Source organism: Sander lucioperca, chromosome 14 (genome assembly GCF_008315115.2).
Source record: "Sander lucioperca isolate FBNREF2018 chromosome 14, SLUC_FBN_1.2, whole genome shotgun sequence".
In the NCBI taxonomy this organism is placed as follows: domain Eukaryota; kingdom Metazoa; phylum Chordata; class Actinopteri; order Perciformes; family Percidae; genus Sander; species Sander lucioperca.
Window position 1 is genome coordinate 18,300,902 of NC_050186.1, and position 24,254 is coordinate 18,325,155.

Below are 24,254 nucleotides of genomic sequence, written 5' to 3' on the forward strand. Positions count from 1 at the left end.
AAAGTTAACCAAAACTGAACTCATGAACGGTTTTAAATGCTTGTCTTTACTCTAGTAATATATCACTCAATATCTCACTTTGACAGTATCATACCAAAACTTAGCTTCGACCCACTAGGACTTCTGTCCATCTCCCACAGATACTTTTGGATAATGTTGCTTTTGGCTGCTGAGTATTGACTAGAAAACTAATTGAAATGTTGTATAAATCTAAATACTCAGCGTTTCTGCTACCATACAATTCAGGGAAGTTGAGGAACGTGCAGCAACATCCAGTGAAAACATCTACAAAAAGAAGCCACTGCTGTAAGCATGTTTTCTTTTGAACACACAGCCATAGTTGCTACCTCTCTGCGGTTCACTGCCTGTGTGCTATCATCAGTCCTCTTTCAGAACGGCTTTTCAAATTTGAATCAAACCACCCTTCTATCATTATGATTATGGGGTTGGACCTTGGCCCATGCTCTACATTTCAACTCTTTCACTATCTCAGCTCTGATTGTACTGTAGGTCCAGAGAACATTTCAAAGCTTTCCACATGCGATGCGCCTGAACTCCCCGAGAAATCCCCTAATGTATAGAAATGATATGTCATTATGTTGCAAATATCAGTCTCAACCTGCCAGTTAGCCTTCACCGCTATGGGTTCATCTTTTGAAAGAGTCATTGCAATATACAGCAGAAACACAAAGCTGCTTAGGTTATTTCCCTGCTCTTCACAGATCTAGCATCCAGTTTATATATGTATACGTATATCTTTCCCTGTCCGTCTTTTGTTTTAGCCTTCCGTCTTAAGAGAAGCTGTGAAGAAATGCACTTCAAAGGTAGTTGCTGCAGCTAAGAGAATGTCATTTGAAGGTTAACCCAAGGGTTAGACGAGACATGAAATAAATTACAACCTCCTAATATGAGCAGTTTTTGCACACACTGCCAGTGTCAAATTTAGCACATAAGAAAATGTGGGGAAACAACAAATTTAACCCCTCTGAAATCTGAAGAAATCGCACAGTGAGTGGGAGGCTTTGCACTCTGATGTTTATAAAGGCAAGTCTGGCAGTCCCTGGTGTATTTGCTGTTGGGGATTTATGCTAGAGATAATAAAGAAGAGGTTCTGGAGGTTGGTGATAAGCTGCTTATAAACATACAGCATGCAGGGGGGAACCTCTCCCCATGGGAGACAGCTGTGCAGTCAGCCTGAGGTCAGTGAGGCAGAGGGCTTCTGAGCGGCTACATGCTGGTGTTGCTGTGTGGACACCTCCCGTTGGTATAAAATGGGAAGTACACAGAGCTTTTCATTCAAGGTTGCTTTAATATGCAAATACAAGTGTGTCAGGTCTTGAATTGCAGTAGAGTTTACATTAAGCTCCAAGACTCTCATCCACCGGCTTAGAGGGAATGAATCTGGTGCAGGCTTATACTAGATGAGCACAACAGCCATTTTACAACACAAAATGAACATGTTCTCTCTGCTTCGCACATTGCAACCCTTATCCAACTTTGTCCTTTTTCCCTCGGCAGATCATTAAGGACCGTGTGTTTTCTCACATATCGAGGAACAAGTACATGTGGAACTCCCTGCCAGGAGGTCTGCTGGTCCTACCAGAGTACTCCACTCACCTCGCACATTTCCCTTTCTACTACCTGGGATTAGGTAAACACACTCTTAATTCAAATGAGTCTGCACAACATGCAAATCCTGATTGCACATCAGGGATGTTGATGAGACTAGTATGTCAGAGCTGTGGAGGTAGAGATGAGCAATCAACACTCAACCAGCAAGTCATAATAAAAAATGTACTGAAGTCTTCGTCTGTAATAGTTTGAATTTTGCAATCATGCTCAAACATGTTACAAATAAGGTTTATTATTTGCATTTATTTAAAGCCACTCCATGTATATTAATGTGACATTTTTTTTTGCTAATTCTGATAGAATGATTTTTGTTTTAAAATTGGGACAATCCTAGCATAATGCTTTTTTTGATACCACCAGTAGGGGGCACCATAAATGTGAATTTTCAAAATCTACACATGGCAGCTTTAAATTCTTCTGATGATCCTTGATGGACTTACACAGATACACTTTTATATGTTTCTTGTACCAAAGAGCACCTAATAAATATTCAAACAGGTAACACAATCTCTCTTACCCTTATATTATTTTTTTCATAACCTTGTTCAGGGGTCAGTCCAGGTCAAGAGTTCACTGCTGTCATCCATGCTGTTTCCCCATTGGTCTCCCAGTCTCAGCCAATCATGAAGCTGCTTCAGGTGGTCTCCAAGTCAAAATACTGCTCGCAGGTAGAGAATTAAATATAATGTAGCCACAAATAAAAGAAAAAGGAAGCATACTTTTACCAAACCCTGCTTGCTGATCAATGTCGGCAGCCATTTCTGATCAGTCTAATGCATCTATCTCTGTATGTGTTGTGTAAAATTCCTTTACCCTGCCACTTCCAGATCATCATTCTCTGGAACAGCGAGAAGCCGCCACCCATTCGGAGCAAATGGCCTCCCATGCCCGTCCCCCTCACTGTGACAGACGGCAGGAGGAAGGTGAGAGCCAAAGCCACTCACACTGACGCCTGAGTGACAGCATGACAAACTGTCAGTCGCTCAATCTGTTTATGTATCTTTCTTTCTTTCAGTCTCTATCTGTGTTACTGCATTTTTCTGGGTCTTCTCCTTGATGTCTATTTTTCTCTGTCTCTCTTCTAACCATATATATCTGACATGTCCACCGATCCGTGTGGCGTTCTGTTTCATAAAGTCACTCATCCTCAACATTTTTTTTCACTCCCAAGGCAAAAATCTATAGTGATTCACTGTAACATCATCATCTCTCACTCATTCTCATAATCTCTCTAAACACAGGCCAGACAACATACTGTATAGCCTACAGTACCAGGTATTTACTATTGTATTTCTCTCTCAGACCACCAGTCGGTTCCTACCTCATGTTGCCATAGAGACAGAAGCAGTGCTGAGTCTGGACGAGGATACAGTCCTGCTGACCAGTGAGGTGTGTGTACATGTGTTAGTAATAAACACAGCAGAACTGCACACACATAAAAATCAATATTCCTGAAAAAGTAGCAACAATATATAAGTGTTCCATGTATGTACTTGCAGGTGAACTTTGCCTTCTTGGTGTGGCGGAGCTTCCCTGAACGGATCGTGGGCTACCCTCCCAGGAGCCACTTCTGGGATCCCCTGAAGCGCGCCTGGGGCTACACCTCCAAATGGACCAACGACTACTCCATCGTCCTGACTGGAGCTGCCTTCTATCACAGGTACACCAACAGACTGTAGCAGACTGAAAATACTATATAAAGCTTGTTTTTTTAAATATTTTCCCTCTTAATGTTTTCATTATTATTAAAACAAGTATAAACAAGACTACTACAACCTGTCTACAGCCATACTAGCTGCTCTGTGAGCTCTTATACAATATGAATGTAACTACTCTACAGGCAGGCTACTATAACAGCTGTTGAAACCTTGCCATATTTTGAGAGAAAAAGGTCATTTTTGTCACAGTTACTATGAAAACACATTTTCCATCCATTATCTGTAACTGCTTATACTAATCAGGGTCGCTGGGGGGGCTGGAGCCGATCCCAGGTGACATTGGGCGAGAGGCGGGGTACACACTGGACAGGTCGCCAGACTATCACAGGGTTAGAGGCAGCCATTCACGCTAGTACTCACACCTACGGGAAATTTAGAGTCAACATTACCACATGCATGTCTTTGGACTGTGGGAGAAAACCCACAGGTGCCAAGTCTGACACATGTAATGCGTAATGTAATTAGCAGCTGAATGAAATACACTTCAGTAAAATCTCCGTTGAAAACTAAAGTTATGGAGAACATATGCATTGTATCACAGGGGTTGAGTTTGTTGTGCACTATAAATATCAAAAACCCACTGGTGGTGAAATGGTTAACTTGTCCCAGATACATATCATCACCATACATCACACCATCTACTCGTTTCTGTAGATGCTACCATGTCTGTTACCAAACAGGTGCTGCTGCCTGCCCTCCACCTATGATAAATTAGATTGCAGAGATCTCTTTATTCTGTACGATACATTTTTAGATAAATGTTTAGCTGTGCTTGCCTAAGAGGCTAAAATTGTGATTAGAGACTGATAATAGTGAGACAGAACATCAGGTTTTGCACACTGGTGACATGTGACAAAATATTCCTGCAAGATGAATAATACAACAATGTGTAATAGAGGCCAGAGGTGAGAAAATAACTGCTTTTTTATTTTAAATACTACTTGTATCATGTCTAAATGTTCCATGAACCTGAAGTTAATCATTTTTAAATTGGTGTCTAGAAGCCTTTTTATAACCAAATGTGACAAAAAAACGAGAATGTGTATTGATTTCGGACCGCCCTACCCCTGGCAACACTAAAAAAAACTACCTCCTGCTCAATGGTCAGGTGGTAGACATCCTGGAATATACTGATTATTATAATAAGTTCACTTTTGAACCTAGCAGTCTTTTTTGTTTGAGAAACCTGGGTAATCGGCAAGTCATTGACGTCATGCTTCTTCAAATTTCTATTTTGAATTTGTATGCCTTTATATGAATTTGTATGATGTGTTTATGTGCTTTGTGTTTCTAACTTGTTTTTGTGGTGCGAGTTGAACCCCTGATCTCCATGTTAGTTATTGGAAGTGATAATAAGGCTGATCCGATGTCTGCAACTTGTTTGCTCTCATTAATAATATCCTTGCAAATGTCCTATCCATTCTTTTATATTTTAATACCACTATACACATGCTTGTATAATGCTTTCCCTGCCCTACAGGTACTACCACTACCTGTTCTCCCACTACCTGCCCCAGTCTTTGCGGACTCTGGTGGATCGCACCTCCAACTGTGAGGACATCCTGATGAACTTCCTGGTCTCTGCTGTAACCCACCTGCCGCCAGTCAAAGTGGCTCAAAGGAAGCAGTACAAAGAGTTGCCCAGTCCACAGGTAGGTACCCATTTGTCTTTCAAACTTGTGTTTAATGTTGTAGTCTGTGGATGCTGTTGACTCAAATGGCAGATCAGTGCTGGATGATAAATGACCGTGTCTTTGTCTACCTCTCAGGGTACAAAAAGTGTCCCCTGGGCCAACCCGGAGCACTTTAACCAGCGGCAGGAGTGTGTCAACACCTTTGCCAACTGGTTTGGCTATATGCCTCTGGTCCACTCTCAGTTTCGCCTGGACCCTGTGCTCTTCAAAGATCAAGTGTCTGTCCTCCGCAAGAAGTACAAAGACCTGGAGAGAGCATGAAAATGATGGACAAAATGGACAGAAAGGCTGGGAACGATCAAGGTCTGGTCTAGTGGCCTTTTTGACAGACAAATGGACCATTTAGTGGTGGACAGTCAAGATGGGATACTCTAGGCTGTCTGGGATGTGGACAAAGTGCCAGTGTGGTCCATTTGTGACATGGACAAAGTATAATCATGAGACAGACCCTGGTGGACTGTATACATATAAATATAGAGTAAAGGGCCTATACAAGTTTGAAAGGAGCTTCAAATGATTCTCCCACCTCCGTGAGTCTGGTAAGAACACAGAGGACATTTAGGGGCCTAGAAAGAGTCCCTGTGATTGGACCTCCCACTGAGAAAGGGCAATCTCTATTGGACAGCAAAAAAAGGAGCACTGTGAACACTTCAAATGTCAGTGCTATTGCTGTGACAATTACAAGAAAATGGCTCAAACTAATGCCAGAAGGGACTGGTATTGGTGCCACCATGCACTCCATCTGCCAAATGGTGTCTCATCGTTACTTGCAGGGACTGTTGCCCTGGAAACAGATCAATTCACATCAAAATGCTAACTGTAAAACCAATAAAATGATTTATAAATGCAAATTCTGGCATGATGCTGCACTTACAGTAGTTGTCTTTTTTCCTTTACTTGGCACACACGCTCCATTCGAAGCATTCCGGGAGATTTATTTCCAGCAGAGGTGACTGAGTCACATTTGAGGAGCAGGAACTAGTGAATCTTTAACAATTTGCTAAAGAAAATGACTTGTATCACAATTCTATCGGTTATCAAATTTTTTTTGCAAATTGACAGTTTCAATTTTACCCTCAACTAAGCATACTACTACTTAATATTTCCACAGTTCATCGGAAATTACCAGGGGCCCAGTTCATATTGTGTAAACATATGCAGCTCAAATAAACTGAGATAAGCACATTTTCCCATCAGGTACACTGATAACTTGTGCTGTGTACAGTGTGTAGCGTGTATTAGCGTGCCTTACACAGCTAAAATCCTGAGATTTTATCTTTGTAGCAATCAATTTGATGGTGAAACTCTTTGGGCAGATTGAATTGGCTGTAAAAAGATTCTAAATACAATTACAGCAATCAAAACACGTCCTTAGTATTTTTGTGACTGTGTCTTTGATGCCTTGATGTGTAGGAGCGCTACACGGATGAGCTGTTAGTGTGTACAGACAGATGAATACAAAAGGTCAGGTTCAGAATATGCATCATTATGTGTCGGTGGATATGCCTTGATGTACTTATATACAATCTCAATTGTGAAGGAGATCATGCATTCCCACATCAGCCCTCAGGGTTAGAATTGAAATAATGACGTGCATACTGCAAAGCCTTAGCTGGTCTATTATTGAGAAGCAAGACATTTTGTTTAAAAAGTTTATTTTATAGAAAACAGAAATGAGCCAGTAGGCCAACCTTTTGTCCCACAGTTTACAAAAATAAATTCACAGGCAAGCAAGTCTCAACCCCCTCAGGGTAAACAGGTGTGCTGTCTAGCACTCAGGAAGCTAATCTCATTAAGCACATGCACAAACACACGAACACCTATGTACAAAGCACCTGAGATACATAGCTGCCAAGGGGCTGATTTGAATTCTGAACTCATACTGTTTTACAACTGACAAAGCATAATAAGGGCAAATGTTCCTGTGGTAAATATAGTCATCAGATCAGCCTCTGTGCTTACTGGAAGAATTACCTGCAATGAATACAAGTCTGTCTGGTGTCGAGTCAGCACCCGTTGGCAAAACACTATCAATACGACTTTTTTTGTTTTTAGCTGAGGCAATGCAGGTTTCCACTCTTCAACAGTATGAAAACAGGAATCCATAACTTATTTGAATAAACACATTGGCAAAGTAACAGTTGTAGAGCACTTGGCAAACAAAGTAGGCTGTCAGCTGCCACGTACAAAAAGAGAATTATTCCTTGGAGTGTATCAGGTTATCCTTTTTAAGCTTTCATTAAGTATGATCCTATCTAAATAATAGTTTCCCCCTCAACAACTTCAATATTATACATACTAAACAGCAGAAGTTCTTCTGTGACTTGTGAGTTTCAGTGATGAAGTGTCAACACAAAGGACACACAAAGTGAAAGGTCCCATAATCCAAATCCAACAGAAATTCCCTTATTTCACCTGGTCTTTGCCGTTAAGCAGTCCATACGTCTGTGGAGGAATGTATCTCTTAAAAAGAGAGAGGATCTGGTGGAACTATCATTTCCTGAGCGTCAGCATGGCGTTGACGTCCCACAGCAGGTTCCTCATCTGATCCATCAGAACCTTCATCTCCTGGTTCTTCTGGCGTACCTTCTGCAGGTGAACCAGGAAGACACAGGAAAACACCTTAAAGCACATGAACCACAGCTTTCACATTTACCATTCTTACAATCACAAGCATCAGGACAGAACCTAGTTTACTCACTATAATCATTATCAATAATTGAGGTTTATTTACGGTAATACCTGCTGGAGGATTTTGAGAGTAAAAAAAAGATACTTTTAACTGTTTTGCTACTATGTTAACAAAACAAACAAGCCTACCAGCTTTAGGCAAACCTTTCCACTATTATGCCACTGGCTGCCTGGTGGCAATTTCTGAAACAAACTAAAATCTTCATCCCGCTAGAATAATGCCTCTAACATTTACAAAAACAACCCTGATTTTAACTTCACTTAAGCTGCAAACTATGCATGGTTTCTGTGTTCCATCCACACCAGCAAGGTGTACCCTCGTCCTGTGTCAGCACTGCCACCTAGAGGCATTTGCAGGGGACTTTAAAAAGCTAAATATCTTGTCTTGCTCAGTGTTCTTTCTAAACCTAATGGGAATCCCACTTGCATTTCTAAGAGCAAATAGCACACAAAAAATGTCAGTCTGAACATAACTACATTGACGCAATTTCAATAGTTGCAGCAATGTTGGACTTAAATGATCTTTAGATTTTGCTAGATATTTTTGCTTGGTTTAGCAGCTAGACCAAGTATCACTTCAATATCTGGCAATATGAGGCACATTCTACTAATTTGTAAATACTTAACAGCATGTATTTCATTTATTAGAGCATAGGTTACTGCAGGTCAGGAAAACTACTATTTGTATTGCAACCTGACAACAACATAGCGAGGCGTAGCTGTCACTACTTCACTCACTACTCCAATGCAGAAATGATGCGTGATAGTTGTGACAAAAAAAATGGAATGCACCTCTAGAACCTCTTTTCTCTCCTGGTTGACAGCAGAACTGCAGGGCTCCACTTTGATAGAAACCAGCTCCTCTCCAACAAATGGCAGAAGCTGAGGACACAGAATACATACAAATCAGTTTCTTCCCCCTCCTGTCTATGAATGCATTGGGTTTTGATCCTGAAAGAACCTAAGTGTGGATCCACGGGGAATTCTGCAAATACATACAATCAAGCCCTGATCAAAAGGACAAAAAGAGTAAAGCTCATTTTCAGTCTTGTTCTAGTTTACATGTTTCAAGCAATATTCATAATTTATTTCCTTTAAAAAACACAGAGTATTTTTAAGAAAAAACTGCGTGAACATCATCTAAGCAGAGGGCTCCTTCCTCACCTCTGATGGCCCCTCCTGCAGGTCAGAGGTCATCTCCACACAGCGTTCGTACAGGAGCCGCAGCTTTCTGAACAGCAGGGCGAGCTGCCGTAGGTGTTCCTGGAGCTTCCCAAAGCGGTCCTGGTACATCGCCTGGCTCTGGGTCACGCCATTAGGAAGCTACATCAAAGACACACAGCGTTGCTCATCAGTAATCTGCAGATATCAAAACTAGTTGGTTATTAATATGAAGACAGTATACACTTTACTTGTTGTTCTTTCATTTGTCCTGTTTAGTAAAAGGCCGATACTATCAGAATGTCCCACTCTGCATGTAGTAGTGTATTAGATATAAGAACGTGGATGGTGATTGGTCAAGCCTGGGTAAAAATGCATGACAACACAATTTTTGAGTCCATGGCCCCGATGCTGCTCCTTTACTCTGAGTTTTCGGTGAAGGAAAAAAAAAAAAACTTCTAAAGTTTAATGGACAAGGGCAAGCTGGAAGAGGTGAGTGATACACTGAGAAACACAGTGAGAGACAATTAGAGACACAGACCAGGAGGAGATAGATGGATAAGTAAGATAGATGCTGACAAGCAGATACGCCAGAAAGGAAGATGGGACAAATGCAAACTGACAGACACCAGAGGAAGGAGACAGTAAAGACTAGATAGTATAAGTTAAACTAAAATTGTGATCTATGATATCAGTAAAGAACAGAATTCTAATATTCGGTCCTGCCTATAGAGGTGAAAAAAAAAAAAAAGGATTAGTCTCAGCCCAGTGCAACAGCAAGACAGGCTAACATGTTTTAATACACACATCTCTGACACTTTGTCAATAAAAACTCAGGCTTCACAAAAGAAAAATCTTGCTTTTTTTCTGAAATGTAAGCCATGTGGTCTATCACTATAACAGTAGATCCACACAATAAGAAAATGTATGTGCTGATATTAACAAAACTTGGCTTTCACACCATGATTGGACTGTTTTTAAATGTGGACCCAGGAAGACTAGCTGTGCTTAAATACCTTTACACACCAGGGACGTTTTTTCGTGCGATTATTTCGCATGTCAATATGTGTTTTCGAACTGTTTTTTTTGTCACGAGTAGTTTCACACAGAACGCGAATAAAGGGCACAGTTGGGGGATCCTCAAACAAACGAAACTAAACTAAAGCCTAACATCTCACATATAAAAGAGGGGGGTGGACATTCTCTGCTATTTCAAAACATTATCTTTAGCTAGCTAACAGTGTCCAGTACCTGCGTAGCTCGTGTGATCTGGAAGATCTCCATGGTGCGAGTCACAATGTCCTGGACTGTCTCTTGTCCAATCCGACAGAGGAAAACTGGGGAGATCTCCCTCAGGGCCCCCTGAGGGGGCATGGGCTGCTGACCTGCAGCAGATGCAGCACTTGGGGGCAGGTGGTGCTGCTGCTGGGAGGGCATCCCTGCCATCCCTGGCTTCTGAGGTAACGAGGCTGCCATCACTAGCTAGGCAAATATGTGGGAAAGAGATGAGAGTGACGTTATAAACTCAGTATTCAGAAATTGACTTGTGCTGATGTCATAAATGGGGCGACTCACACACGTTATCACAAGCTAGCTAACTTTTAGTTCATTAAAATTATCAGAATGAGATGCCAAACTAAGTTTTCACTTGCATGGACTTTAACTTGGTGTGTTTGGTGCACAATAAACATATGAAAACAGAAAAAAAACAATAGAGCAACAGTCAGAACATAAATATAGAATAGAAATAGTACAATAACACATATGTAAAAGACACTGTGACAAATGTACAATAACTGTTGTAGGCCGTACGGTTTTGAGCAAGGTGTGCAAAATATTAATCTGGATGACCAAAGTTTAGTATAAATAATATGCGCAATGGTCAGGTATAGTAACGTTAATAATAACTATAGTAAAATAATACTGACTCAAAGTTTCCAAATGATAATTATTTTACATAAAGTCCTGACGATGTAACGTTGCTGTAACGTTACTCTATTTGCTAACGTTAACATAAACTGTGAAAACATACTCCACACGGTCAAAACGTCTATTCTAGGATGCACTAGCTAAACTAAAGATACTAAATAAACACCGCGTTTTTACTGACTGACAAAAGCTAACCTTGGAGGCTAAACAGGCTAGCCTGAACAGCCTGACGTTAATGTAAAGACTCATACTGAGGCTAGCTAGCTAGTTAGCCGCTAGCCAGCCAGCTAACTAACTAGCTAGTGGCCAAAGCAGAAAACCGCTTACCTAAATGAACTTCCCTCTGTTAAATGCTGTCCAAATATGTCCGGCTTGTTCTGGTAGTTGCGTAAATAACGTTAGCTTATTTGTTATTTAAAATAAAACATAATGAGACCTTTCCACTTATTTCTTTCAGAAAGCGCTGCACGTTTTTTAATTATTGCGTCACTTCCGGTCACAGGACACATTCCCCACCACCAGATGGAGACAGTAGTTGTTGATTAAATATTAACATAGAACATCACACCAGTGGGAAGTAGATCTGGGTACTGAAATCTCAGACTACCTTTGGTCAAAGATGATAGGGGGAATACACTCATCTTCAATATGTATGAAACATACTGTTATAGGCCTACAGTTTAAAATTATCCACCGCCTACACTGGACCAAGGTTAAGCTATCACAGTTTACGCCCAATATATACCCTATGTGTGATCGCTGCAAGCTACACCAAGCTACTCTAATTCACATGTTTTGGGATTGTCCTAAATTGTTTGATTATTGGAAACTGATATTTGATATGCTTTCCAGGACCACTGATGAACACTTAGAACCATCGGCTTTTCTTGCATTGTTTGGAGTGGTGACACAAAACTTTGTTTTAAATAATAATAAACTAAGACTTCTGTCTTATGTCTATCACACTGATAGCCCGACGACAAATCTTGATCAGGTGGAAAGATTGTAATCCCCCAACATTTGCGCAGTGGGTAAGGGACATGCTGTATTTTATTAAATTAAAGAAAATAAGGTATTCTGTCAAGGGGTCAGCTGACAAATTTATGTTGATATGGCAACCTTTCATAAGGGCGTTTTCACACATGAAAGGAAAACTTTCTTTCTGGAGAATTTATTCAGAGACAAACGGAAACCTACACTGTAGCCTACATTTACTACCACTTAACAAATAAACTGCTGATGTATTCTCAGCTCTGATAGCCGACAGCTGTCTGCTCTGAGCGCATTCACCGTCACTCTCTCATGTAGCCTACACACTGAGCACTGAGCTATTCCTTAAAGGAGCTTCCCCGGTCTTGTAACACAAGGAGAGCCTGCCAGAGCTTCTTGTATTTGGTCCGAAAGTCCAAACCATCCAAAAAATGCTTTCACACTATAAACGAACCGGACCATGGTTCAGTTTGGTCCGGACCGAGACCATCTCTTTTTATCGGACCAAAATTCGGTCTTTTGATCCGGACCGTGGTCCGGGGGAGGTTTCACACCTCTAATTTTGGTTCTGATCAAACTGAAAAGTCAGTTAGTTGCCTTGATGCTTTGGCCCCCGATGACTTCATGGCTGAGTGAAGATTTTGGTACGCGGCTAGCAGAGATGGACGTGTAGTACTGAACCGTCTGCTGATCATATCATGGCATTGTTTATTGATCTTTTATTTTTATATCCTGTGCTGTCCATATGCATTTTAGTGCCCCGGATATCAATGTGAATAACTTGAATTCTGTAGATCTTGGTTTGTTTATTTACTTTTGTTACCTTATTTTATTTATTATTTATTTATTGTTGTTTTTATTTTCAATATTGCTTAAGTTGATCACCCGCTGATATTTTCACGGGTGCGGGGAGGGGGGTGGGTGTATACAAGCCCAATGTGTCCTCATGGTGAATTGTTAATTTGTTGTAACAAAACTTAAATAAACCATGTTCAAAAAAACAACAACATAGAACATCACACAGAAATCTTGGGAGCATGCAGTGTTTTATTATTACATATTTTATTATTGGATTAATATTACTGATGCATGTGTAAGCAAGCAACAATTCAATATTTATGCAGATACACTTTTTTTTCTTGGACACAAATAATGTATTTCAAAACTAAATGTTATTGCTTTTTAGTTTGATCAAATACATTTTGTTCTGTTTCTCATAATAAAATGTAGAAATTACATAAATAAGCCTGCCCTAATAGGCAATACTAATAATAAAAATAGACCAAGGATTATATGAAGGTCATATGAGTGAGACTTTGCCTTGACGTCTGGCCAGCCCTATGAGATTTGGAATTGGCAAATCATTTATGTGTTAACCTGCTTTCTTTATTTGTTAAACCAGGGTGTCAGCCACTGTGGTTTATCTTCTGTGGTTTACATAAGATCAAAGGTTGCCCTCATGCTAGACGTTTTAAGGAAGTAGATTTTGTTTTTCATAAAGTGTGGTTCCTTTTCGACCTTAACAAATGCAAGTGAAATCCCCACATAGGTAGAAGTATCTGATCAAACTAAAAGGCAATACAGTTTAGTTGTGAAATACATTATTTCTATGTGTCCAAAGTATTTTCAATTTCCTCCAAGGTCGGATCAAATTAAGCAGTGTGCAAAGAAACTGGAAAGAACAGAAAATAAATACAACCATGCAAAAATTGATTGTGAAGCTGGAAGGAGAGCTATTTTACTTTTCCCTGCTCTGTGTCGCTACAATAAGTCATCTATACCCTGTTTTGACTCTGAACTGTTGGGAGTTTTTTTCTGTCTCCGTCCTTTTGTTTGTGTACTTCGCTATTTTCATAATGGTTGTGTGCTCACGGCAGAACTTCAACCTGAACCTTTATAGTATCCTGAGGGAGATTTGGTTTGCAGGGAGGCATTAAAGACACAAGAACACACTGATGACAATGTACAGCATCACCTAAATGAGGAGTTTGGAATGGGTTCTTCAATTTTTAATTTAATTTTAATGGTCGGTAATTTTAATTACCGACCATTATATATTGCAATCAGTAACTCTCATCATACAAAACATGTAACAAAAAAGGGTTAATATCATCTTCGATATCAGAGCAAGACATGGACCTTCAAAAATGGATCCTTAGCTAATCCTACAAATAGGTATGTGGGAAAGAAAACATTATAGTTTTACAAATTAAATACGCAGTAGCACTGATGATAAGGGCCACTGTGTTATCTGAAAGAGGCATTTAAATGCCTGATACCAGGAAATACGCAGCATAGTGATAACACAGCTGATAAAGCACCACAAAGGCTTGGCTGTGATCTCATACCAGAACAACAAGTTTACTTCCCGCTCTGTCCTTGAAGTTGTGTGACGATGATCAGATTGTGTGTTTCAAGTTCAATCAGGAGATTCATTATTTATTTTTTTATTATTATTTATTATTAACAATTATTTATGTGCACAATAACATGATACATCTGACAAGTCTTTGGCTATTAGAACAATGTTTAGTCATCAAATTCCCATTGTGACATCATTGTATTTTATAGGGGGTCCAGAAGCCGTGAGTAGGGTAGGATGCCCCCATGGAGTAGACACTGGTGTGATGGGCATGAAGGAAAAGGGAATGAGAGAGAGAGCATAACATTTAAATATTGGCAGCAAAGATGTGATTGGCTGATAGAGATTGTGCCTAAATCTGGTTGGTTAAACTAAAAGAGTAAATGCCCCTAACCAGCTGATAAGAGGAAGCAGGAGAAGAGGGGGGGGAGAGAGAGAGAGAGAGGGGGGGGGGGGGGCGGGGTTGGGCAATGAGAATGAGTGAATAACACAAGATGGTCTTCTTGACTGAACTTACTCTAAGCCTTATTAGTCGCATGTGAATTTGTGGGTTGCATTTGGGGACAAATGTAGTTATCTTAATCGTGAAATAACTTAGGCTACACAGAGTTCTTTTGAGAATTATGTAACTTTTTACTTTACTTTTCCCTTGAAGCCTCTCTGTCACACCCTTCCCTCTGTCATCTCTTTTTTTTTTTTTAAGATAATTTTTTTGGGCATTTTAGGCCTTTATTTGACAGGACAGCTGAAGACATGAAAGGGGAGAGAGAGAGGGGGGTATGACATGCAGCAAAGGGCCGCAGGTCGGAGTCGAACCCGGGCCCGCTGCGTTGAGGAGTAAACCTCTATATATGGGCGCCCACTCTACCAACTGAGCTATCTGGGCGCCCCCCTCTGTCATCTAACCCAATAAAATGGGATTGTCTGTTTACTTTCACTTAAAAATAGATAAGCTGGAGTTTTATGGGAAGAGGAATTAGATCTTTCTAAAGTAAAACACTGCAAAGTTAAAACTAGAAACACCGGTGTCTTGTATTTGTATTTTTTGTAATGTGAATATTGAGTGACAGTTGAAACAAGAATATTATTATTTCATGCACAAGTGCAATGAGGCTGTCACATCATTGCTTTGCCTCTTAAAAGTGATAAGACGCCAGTTTTTGCCTCAAGATTTTTTGTACAATCTGGATATCAAAAGCTAAACATCACAGTGGCACATTCCATTCTGCTTGCTTCAGTTATTCCAACACATCAGCTGCTAGTCAACAGGCAAGGTGCAATCAAACGTGCTTTATTCCCCAAATTTGAATCAGAACTATGTTCATTTGGGTTGGGAAAAATGTCAAAGCAAGCAGAGAAGAATTCTTATGTTATCAGAGCAACCCTGTGACGGGTTTCTGTGGTTACGTCCTATTTTTTAGGTAAATTAGATACATTTTCCTATGTTGTCTTTTTTCTCTTCCTCGAGTTTATCTGAGCAGTTTCAAGTCTCCCTCCATTTGTTTGTGTACTTTGCTATTTTCATAATGGTTGTGTGTGCTCACTGCAGAACCTTTATAGTATCCTGAGGGAGATTTGGTTTGCAGGAAGGCATTAAAGACACAGAAACACACTGATGACAATAAACAGCAGCACGTAAATGAGGAATTTGGAATGGGTTCTTCAGTTTATAGTTTTCACAACGTTCCATGCTTTCATTTGACTCTTTCATACGTGATCCATTGCTCATTGTTACAGCAACTCAGTGTAATTATATCAGTGTTAGTTTTAAGTCAGGTTCACTTAAATCATCTTGCTATTATTATTATTATTATTATGAGTTAGGTCTTGTAACTTAAAATTGTGGTTTGACTAAAAGTCCAGCTTAGCTTATTATTAACATCAGTTGCTAACTTTATCTCTTTGTTGTTTGGTGCTGGGCAGGTAGTGGACAGTAAAAAGTTTATCAGAGCAAGACAAGGAACAAAGTGTTTTTTCACTGAAAATAGTTACCTGCTTTGGCTCAAAAACTACGCTATGAGAGCAGTGGGAGTGAACAGAAACAGAAAGGTTACAGGCTGGTAAACTAAATAAAATAGAATATTGATTAAAGACACTTTAAGCCCATAATATTTGAACATAATGTTATTGGTTAAGTCAATTGTTTTAACTTAATTCATTTTATTGGTTTGTTGAGTTTTCAACTTTTGTGTAGTGTGATGTTTCGAAAAGAGTTTATTGGCAGTGTGTATCAGGGCAGGTTGGTAGGGAAAAATTATGATACATACTTTTTCTCTGATTATTATTAAAAGAGTTTGCATTATAACAAGACAAAACACTGTTGCTGCTGTCGCCATCTGGTATCTGGGAGCCACTGTCTTGTCCTTGTCTGGAGCACGGTGTGATGCTGAGGAAGGAAAAGGTGCTCCCTGACTAGATAAGGGAGACTTCATCGTCTCTTACCAGATAACAACTGACGACACCAACTCGTGTATCATGATTGTATTGCATTTCACTTGGTATTATAAAAAGTGGCTGGAGAGAGCTTTTCGTTAGGTCACTTCTGTACTCATGCTGTGAGTATTGTAACTGCCTCCTTGTGTTCACAAGTAAAAATGAACTTTGATATAACTTCGGTGGTCCTCTCTATTATTTGATAATGAAATTATTCTAACACAGGTACATCCAAAAAGCCATGAAATGCTGTTTAAAGTCTTTCAGTAGCAGTGTTTGGCCCAAAAACCACGCACAATTAGGGTCTCAAGGATTTTTGCAGGAATAAAATCTGGTAGTGTTACACATAACTACTGAAAAATAAAGGTGCACAGCACACCAAGTAATGTAATATTTCCTGTAATATGGCACTACTGTACGATGTGGGACAGCCCTTGGTGTCCAAATCCCAGACACAAATCCCCTCAGTATCATTTCATCAGTGTGCTTTAATCTCCAGGGTTGAACTGGGAATGTATTGGTGAGAGTAAAAAACCAAAATGTAACCCTGGCTTTGGAGAAGACATTCAGTATGATCTACTTTTAACAAAATACAGTGAAAGACAGATACACACAAGCCTTTTTTCCTCATGCCATGATTCTAATTTACAAATCACAATTTGTTTCTCTGCTCTCGCTTATCATTAATACTGCAGGTCAAGTTGGAAATGCTCCAGAGCACAGTATGTATACAGTATGTTTGTTTTTCTCTCTCTGACGACTAAGAGTTATCAGCATCTGTGTTATGGAGAGCTGGCAGGTATAAAGGGACAGCCGTAAAGTACAAATGAAGACCAAGATGGGGAATACAAGAATGCTTGTCATCTGTATCTGTTGGACCTTCATGTTACTGGGCTGCACTGAGGTAAGGGACACTTTGGATAGTGGTAAAAAAAAACATGTTGTGGGACAAGTGACCTTTCATGGACCAGTGATGGCCAAACAGTTCAGCCTCTCTGAGTAGTGGACACTGTTTGGACAGCAGATTTGTCAGGATTTTGAACACAAAGCACAGCTGCCTTTCTTGCCTAAGTGTACCTTACCTATTAAGTACTACTAAGTACCTTATACTGAAGTTGCATTGTTGAAACTGTATGAAAATCTTCATAAGCATATAAAGAGAAATTAAAAAGTAAGACCGGTGGGACTGGCCCGTTCTGGAAACGGCAAGGATTGCGGGTGGATTACGTGTATAGAGCAACGGCTTATACATTGTCCCATACTAGCACCATAAAATCTCATATTTTATCTGCTTTTATATTTTTAACTGTTTTTAACGGCTCTTTAATGTTTAATTTCTTATATTGCACTGTAACTTTTATTCTTGTATTTTAATCGTTTTTTTGTAAAGCACTTTGAATTGCTATGTTGCTGAAATGTGCTATACAAATAAAGCTGCCTAAGTGTCTTCCCACAGTCAAATTAATCTGAGGTGAATGAAACATTCAAATGCGTCTCAAACTCTAGGCAAATGGAGGTAAATGGAAAAAATAAAAATGCTTCTTTGGTACAACAAGCATTTTTTCTGCTTGAAACAAAAGATCTCTCTTGCAAAACGTAACACTTAAAGAAGAGAAATGAAATAAATGATAAAATGAGTATGAAAATAATAAGTATTCATTCTTGACCTTGGAAACAGTTGTTACCACAAGGTCCAAGCTGTTCTGGAGCTGTTTTTGCTTTAGCACTTTAAGGACTTCTTATCAATGTTGGCTTAACAGTGAAAATTGAAAGTTCATTCTTGACCTTGGAAACAGTTGATTTTGTGTTTATAGTTTGTTTTTAACCATTAAAAAACCCTAAACAAGAAAAGAAAACCATTGAATACTTACTACACTAATACACTACTACAAACTGGCTCATTATATGTAACTACTTTAAAAAAGCATATCAAATTTAAAAGCTTTTGAGGGTTAGTCAATGCATTTTATTAACCATGTCATGTTAAATTTTAACTGTTCCACATCTCCATAATTATGACCAGGAACATAGCTCCCCCACTGCTATAATTCTGAAACAGAATAAATTAGACCTGCACTTGATCGCTCAATGGTGTTTTAAGCCCCCAACGTCTCCTTCCAGGCAGTGCTGCAACTGTTGACTTCAAGACACCTAACCCTAACCTTAACCCTAACCCTAATCCTAACCATTGCCTAATCCTAGTGCCTTCCAGGCAGCGCTGCCTGGAAGGAGACATTGGGAGCTTAAAACACAGATAAACCACTTGATCACTCATCCCTTCTTTTGCTGCAGGGAGCTTTGGTGACAGCCACGGGAGTGCTCCTGTTTCCAGATAAACTAGATAATCTATCAGGGAAAATAAAGTGTAGATTTGGACTAAAGGGGAGATGAAAAACAACAGAGACACATATCCTGTACAATTAGTTGAGGGCAGAGATGTGCTGCAGGCCTCTAACCACCTGCCTGGCCTGACCAACTACAGCAATATGTAAAGTATGGTTCATGGCTTCATGCCTCATGTACTCATTGGAGTACATAAGGGACTACTGGGTACTGGAGTAGCAGGTGCTTGATCTTTACATGGTGTAGTAATGAATGATTTGTCACAGAGACAGTGTGCTGCGGCTTTATGGCATTGACTGACAGTATATTGCAGGCAGGAAATAATAGCAGTATACATTGGTGTTTAGAATTTAGCCAAGTAATAAGAATATAATTGCATCTTCTTATTACTGTTATAAATAAATATCATTATGTCTGGTAGTATCATCTGTTTGTCTGCTTTTTTAGGGTTTTTATCTTTTATATGGTTACATTTTTGTTTCTTAAAGGGTTGGTTTACCAAAGGTACATGTTTTCTCGCTTACTTCGAGTGGTATTTATCCTAAAGATAGTTCTTTTTCTTTTTCGCTTTTCCCCAAATAGTCTGTGCTCTGTGTTTGCTCTACAGTTTTTTTATTTTATTTTTTTTTTTACAGGAGAATCCTATAATAGCCACAAATGCAGCAGTGACCAGCAACAACACCAAACCAACTGCCACCCAACCTGCAGCAGCAACCACACCACTGCCCGGCCATGCCTCTACTCACGTAACCTCCGAAAAACTTCCAGCACCTTCCACCTCCTCACACAACACAACTACCATCACTCCATCGCAGAAGCCCACAAAGTCCTCTGGAGCCATGACAACTTCAGCTGCGACGTCTGCCTCTTTGTTCAGGTCCTGCAGTCAACTCCTGGTGCCTGCGATCTCTGTTCTGATCTGTGGTGCATTGGCCTGAAAGTGTAAAACCAAAAAAAATCACAAATTCACCTTTCCTTAAGATACAAATTGGTTCTTATTTAATGACTCTCACTGTGGCTGTCATACATATGTCATATTAATGCTATGAAGTGCTTTGTTCGCACTGAGCTCTTTTCCGCTTTTGATCAAGACTGTTCCAATTCCAAATAGCAAACATAGACACAGGATATGACATGTATCTGGATGTTTTGGCAAATAAAATAGTAATTAATTGCCATAGGACTCTAAATGTATTTTTTATTTGAAATGGTGGGAACCTCTTGGGGAAAATGTCAAAACAACTGGATTAAACCTACACACTGATGGACATGGCAGAGTCGCAACTGCCACCCCATTTGCATTTTGGTTGGCTGTTTGAGTTTTAGTTTTTTTCTCATGACTCTGCATACTGGTGGCTTACTGTAATGCAGCAACAGGTGTATGAATAATGCCCAACTACTGAGCTTTGATATCAGCTGTATGATTATTGATTTATTCTTCAGTAACAAATATTTTCACTTGGATAAAGATCCCCAAGGCTGCTTTAAAGAGGGCCATTTCCCTATGCAATTTAAATGTGGAACTCTGCTTTACATTACACTTCATTCAACAAGGTGAAGCTATTCAGGATATTACTTATATTTAAGTAATAATCAGTAAGTTTCTCACTAGATTCTACAGACAATCACAGCCATAACAGACTCACAAATAGCTGTAGTTAGGTAGTTGGAGGCACTTTGCTGAATAAAGACAGCAGAGACAGTATCTCTGACATTGATATCTGAATTTGTTTCAGTTGCCTCAGTGTGAGGTTTTACATTTGTTGTTCACAGCCGGGGTGGAGACTGAGGAAAGGCTTCCTGGAACAGGTATCAGGTGAAAAATCTGAATGCCTTATAAAAGGTCAGCCTCTGGAAAAAAAACTTTTTACAGAACTCTCGGCAAGGATACATAAGTGTATGACTGGGCCAGACTGGAATTGTACCTCATACGATTTCATGTGACAAATTAAATTGATTGAAAAGAAAAGGAAGATTAAATAGCTGTTAAAACAGTGAGGCTTTTGCAAGATATCTCCACCTGTCTGTTTGTCGTCAAGAAGAAATCATCTTTCATCCAACATGAAGTATCTTGTCCTGGGGCTGTTTTTCCTGACTCTGCTGAGATTCATCTGTGCACAGGTAAAATCTCTTCACCGGCTGTTGAGTACATATACGGGGAGATGTATAAACCTAAATCTAAAAGAAGAAACTTTGGATTGTATCAGAATCAGAATTAGAAAAGGGTTTATTGCCACAGTAATTTACACTAACGTGAAATTTGCTTTGGTGATTGATGCATGCATAAACAAACATATTAAACATTAATATGAAATAAACAATAAATACAGAAACAGAAACAAATAATTACAAAATAGCTGTTAATGGGTTGAGTGCAGAATGCAAAAAATATATAGTATGTGTGTGTGTGTGTGTGTGTGTGTGTGGGGGGGGCTGACTGCAGAGGGAAAAAAACTGTTTTTATGGCGTGAAGTTTTGTTCCCTCATTCACTAACCCATAAGACTTATTCATAACAGTGACATGTCAAACCTTTTTTATTATCCTGCCCTTGAATTTTTCATTATTAATGCAATTTTGTCATTTAAAACAATGGCAAATTTGGAACATGCATTCATGGAGTATTTTTAACAATATAAAAGACAATATTATGCTCCGCGGCATTAATATACAATACCATGGTATGTCATAAATCTCTGTTTGTCTCCTCCTCTATCCTTCGTCACATAGACTTCACCATCAAGTAGTACCACCACAGAGATGCCATACAATAACACCTCCAATACAACCTGGCCATCCAATTATACCACCACTGACAACAACAACAATCCCACTGGTTCCAGACCCACTGGATCCAAACCCACAGGATCCAACCCCACAAGCTCCAACCCCACAGTATCCAAGCCCACAGGCTCCAACCCAACAGTATCCAACCTCACAGGCTCCAACCCCACAGGCTCCAACCCCACAGGATCCAACCCCACAGGATCCAACCCCACAGGCTCCAACCCCACAGACTCTAACCCCACAGGATCCAACCCCACAGGCTCCAACCCCACAGGATCCAACCCCATCAGTAGCCAGACCCCCACGATGGTGACCAAATCCACATTGATGACGACCAAAGTGAGCATGACTACAAAGAATGGACAGAGCCACATCTTCACCTCTGTCAGTCTGCTGTTTGGATCACTTGTTCTTCGAGCACTTTGGTAATAGAGGACATACATGAGTTGTATGTGTTAAACTAAATTGTGGTTTATTAAATTAGGAAACGATTAGCGAGAGACCCAGTGACAGAGCCAGCTATTAATTAACATTCAGATAACAACTTTGACAGATTCTCAATCAGATTCTTTGAAGGATGAAGCCGATGCCTATGAATCCTAATGAGTTAAAGCATGTTTGTTTGCATTTTAAGAGATTACTGCTGCCTGATCTGTATTGGAGTTTAGCATATCCTAAGTCAAATTTACCCTTTGTGCATACTGTAGGCTTATTATTTGTCCTGCGTGAATATATTTTTATTTAATCAAATTGAAATACTTATTTTTTTTTTGTCTGTCTGTTTTTGTGTCTGTTTTCGTTTTGTTGTGTCTAATTATGATTGTACTGTTTAATTATTTATTGTTAAGGACCCCCTCGAAAACGAGATGCTGCATCTCAAGGGGTTACTCCTAATAAAGAAATTTTCAACAAACTTTTCTTGGTATGTCCAAAAAAACGATAAACATTGAAAAAAATAGTACTATTACTGTATGTTATATATATATATATATATATATATATATATATATATATATATATATATATATAGAAAAATTACAAATAAAAACATATTTATATTTATATATGATTATGTGTTTTGAAAGAAATAAGTTAAAACTTTTTTTTCTTTTTCACGGTGAACATTTCTTGAAAGCATAGCGATTAAAAACAAAAACATTGTAAAATATGACATGCTTGATCTGTGATCTATCAAGTTTCTGTTGCCGTGGTACACTACACACAGTAATCGGCCGATGTATTGTGTAAAAATTAGATTTGAGGAGTCGGGGCTGGGAGATACACAAGCTTCTGTTATGTGTTATAAGGATAATTTGATACAAATACTGAGCCAACACCCACATATATTTCAACAGCCAATACTTAACATCACAATTCTTTTCATATTCCCTTAAAAAGGAAACTTTCAGGTAATAACAAATTAAATATTGTGGGACTAATTTCCATATTAGCTCACATACAGTAGCAGATTTAAATTTTACATTGTATGGTATGATGGCCTATTACAGTAAGTCTGTGACAGAAGAACAGAATAAAAGTGACAAAGATGGTATCACTATACCACAAAAGTGTCATTCATGCTTTTGTGCTACGACTCCCAGTGGAGGCTCCAGCTGAAAAAAGTAAAATGAAGGAAAAGAATCTCTTCTGTCGACTCTGACAGGTTGCAAAAAATGAAACAGTAAAATAATACAGTATACAAATAAATAAAAGAGTAAAGTAATACAATATTCAACAGAAAAAAATAACATACCTTCAAAACATGGTGATATGTGGACCTTTAATGACACCTAAAGCAATGTTAAAGCTATAGCGCATAGTTTCTGTCTCCCCCATGAGGAATTCTAAGTAATGACAAAAAACTGTCAGCACGGCCACATGATACAGAATGCAAATTAAAGACAGTAGCAGAGTTTGGAGATTGTCTCTTGATCAAAAACCACATACACTTAGGGTTTCAAGGACTTTTTCTAAGAAAAATCTTGACAATGACCTTTATCCTGTGACTGAAAGTGTTGAGGAAAATAATGAGGAAATAATATTTGTACCTATTTGATCATTAATTTGTCAATTTTTAACCAGGATATGTCATCTTTATTGGTCATGAGTGCACCAACAGGCTTTCAAATAAAACATTAACATAAAGCTACATCAATACAGGGAAGTTTATATAGCAGTCTGTCACATAGTTCAAATTTAACCAGATCAGTCATCACAGGGAGGAAGTAGAATATTTTCCATCATTGTGAGCACCAAAAACAAAGAGAATATAATCAATTTAGACTTTAATGTTTCCTAAAGTTGCCATGTGTTCTAAAATGCACATCAAGTATGAAATTTGGGGTTAAGGAAGATACGTAATTATTGGGGAGTTAGCTGAAGGGGATTGCTATCATATTATAAGAATTCATACTTCCTTAGAACTGAGCAGTGTCATAAAAAATGTGAAGATTGATTGCATTTAACTCAATACATGTTTAACTTACAAACATTACTACAAGTGGTATGACCACCAA

At 39.1% G+C, this 24,254-nt stretch overlaps 3 protein-coding genes across 12 annotated transcripts in view; 2 read left to right on the forward strand and 1 right to left on the reverse strand.

Annotated features, from left to right (window-relative positions):
* Positions 1 to 5,917, forward strand: part of ext1c (exostoses (multiple) 1c) — an 84,013-nt gene extending 78,096 nt beyond the window's left edge. For all 5 annotated transcript variants that reach the window (XM_031295889.2, XM_031295888.2, XM_031295890.2 and 2 more), the window contains exons 6-12: positions 1,519 to 1,651; positions 2,182 to 2,300; positions 2,460 to 2,555; positions 2,935 to 3,021; positions 3,132 to 3,292; positions 4,831 to 5,002; positions 5,120 to 5,917. In XM_031295889.2, coding sequence (XP_031151749.1) covers positions 1,519 to 1,651; positions 2,182 to 2,300; positions 2,460 to 2,555; positions 2,935 to 3,021; positions 3,132 to 3,292; positions 4,831 to 5,002; positions 5,120 to 5,305 — 954 coding nt within the window. In that variant the 3' untranslated portion in view covers positions 5,306 to 5,917. The remainder of the gene's footprint in view (positions 1 to 1,518; positions 1,652 to 2,181; positions 2,301 to 2,459; positions 2,556 to 2,934; positions 3,022 to 3,131; positions 3,293 to 4,830; positions 5,003 to 5,119) is intronic.
* Positions 5,918 to 6,677: 760 nt separating this feature from the next.
* zgc:114119 (uncharacterized protein LOC619273 homolog) lies at positions 6,678 to 11,333 on the reverse strand. 5 transcript variants are annotated; one of them, XM_031295898.1, is made up of 5 exons: positions 11,153 to 11,333; positions 10,148 to 10,374; positions 8,900 to 9,058; positions 8,528 to 8,617; positions 6,678 to 7,666 (listed from the first exon to the last, which is right to left on the reverse strand). In XM_031295898.1, exons 2-5 carry the CDS (start codon positions 10,370 to 10,372, stop codon positions 7,538 to 7,540), a joined length of 603 nt encoding a protein of 200 aa, XP_031151758.1. In that variant the 5' UTR covers positions 10,373 to 10,374; positions 11,153 to 11,333; the 3' UTR covers positions 6,678 to 7,537. The 5 variants fall into 5 exon arrangements, with proteins under 5 accessions (XP_031151758.1, XP_031151759.1, XP_031151757.1 ...); XM_031295899.1 differs by having other exon boundaries at positions 6,678 to 7,633; positions 10,148 to 10,378; XM_031295897.1 differs by having other exon boundaries at positions 10,148 to 10,378.
* A 9,474-nt stretch (positions 11,334 to 20,807) lies between these two features.
* LOC116047236 (salivary glue protein Sgs-3-like) lies at positions 20,808 to 22,604 on the forward strand. Of its 2 annotated transcripts, XR_004895083.1 has the most exons (3): positions 20,808 to 21,074; positions 21,682 to 22,514; positions 22,587 to 22,604. XR_004895083.1 is itself a non-coding variant. In XM_035991799.1 (2 exons), exons 1-2 carry the CDS (start codon positions 21,015 to 21,017, stop codon positions 22,165 to 22,167), a joined length of 546 nt encoding a protein of 181 aa, XP_035847692.1. In that variant the 5' UTR covers positions 20,808 to 21,014; the 3' UTR covers positions 22,168 to 22,518. The 2 variants fall into 2 exon arrangements, 1 of the variants encoding a protein (XP_035847692.1); XM_035991799.1 differs by lacking the exon at positions 22,587 to 22,604 and having other exon boundaries at positions 21,682 to 22,518.
* The last annotated feature ends 1,650 nt before the right edge of the window (positions 22,605 to 24,254 follow it).

Coding starts and splice junctions, on each gene's coding strand:
- LOC116047236 (XM_035991799.1), top strand. CDS start 21,015: ATGAAGTATCTTGTCCTGGGGCTGTTTTTCCTGACTCTGCTGAGATTC. Junction 21,075..21,681: donor TGAGATTCATCTGTGCACAG/GTAAAATCTCTT, acceptor TTCGTCACATAG/ACTTCACCATCAAGTAGTAC.
- zgc:114119 (XM_031295898.1), bottom strand. CDS start 10,372: ATGGCAGCCTCGTTACCTCAGAAGCCAGGGATGGCAGGGATGCCCTCC. Junction 8,618..8,899: donor TGCAGGAGGGGCCATCAGAG/GTGAGGAAGGAG, acceptor CTGTGTCCTCAG/CTTCTGCCATTTGTTGGAGA. Junction 7,667..8,527: donor AGAGAAAAGAGGTTCTAGAG/GTGCATTCCATT, acceptor ATGTGCTTTAAG/GTGTTTTCCTGTGTCTTCCT.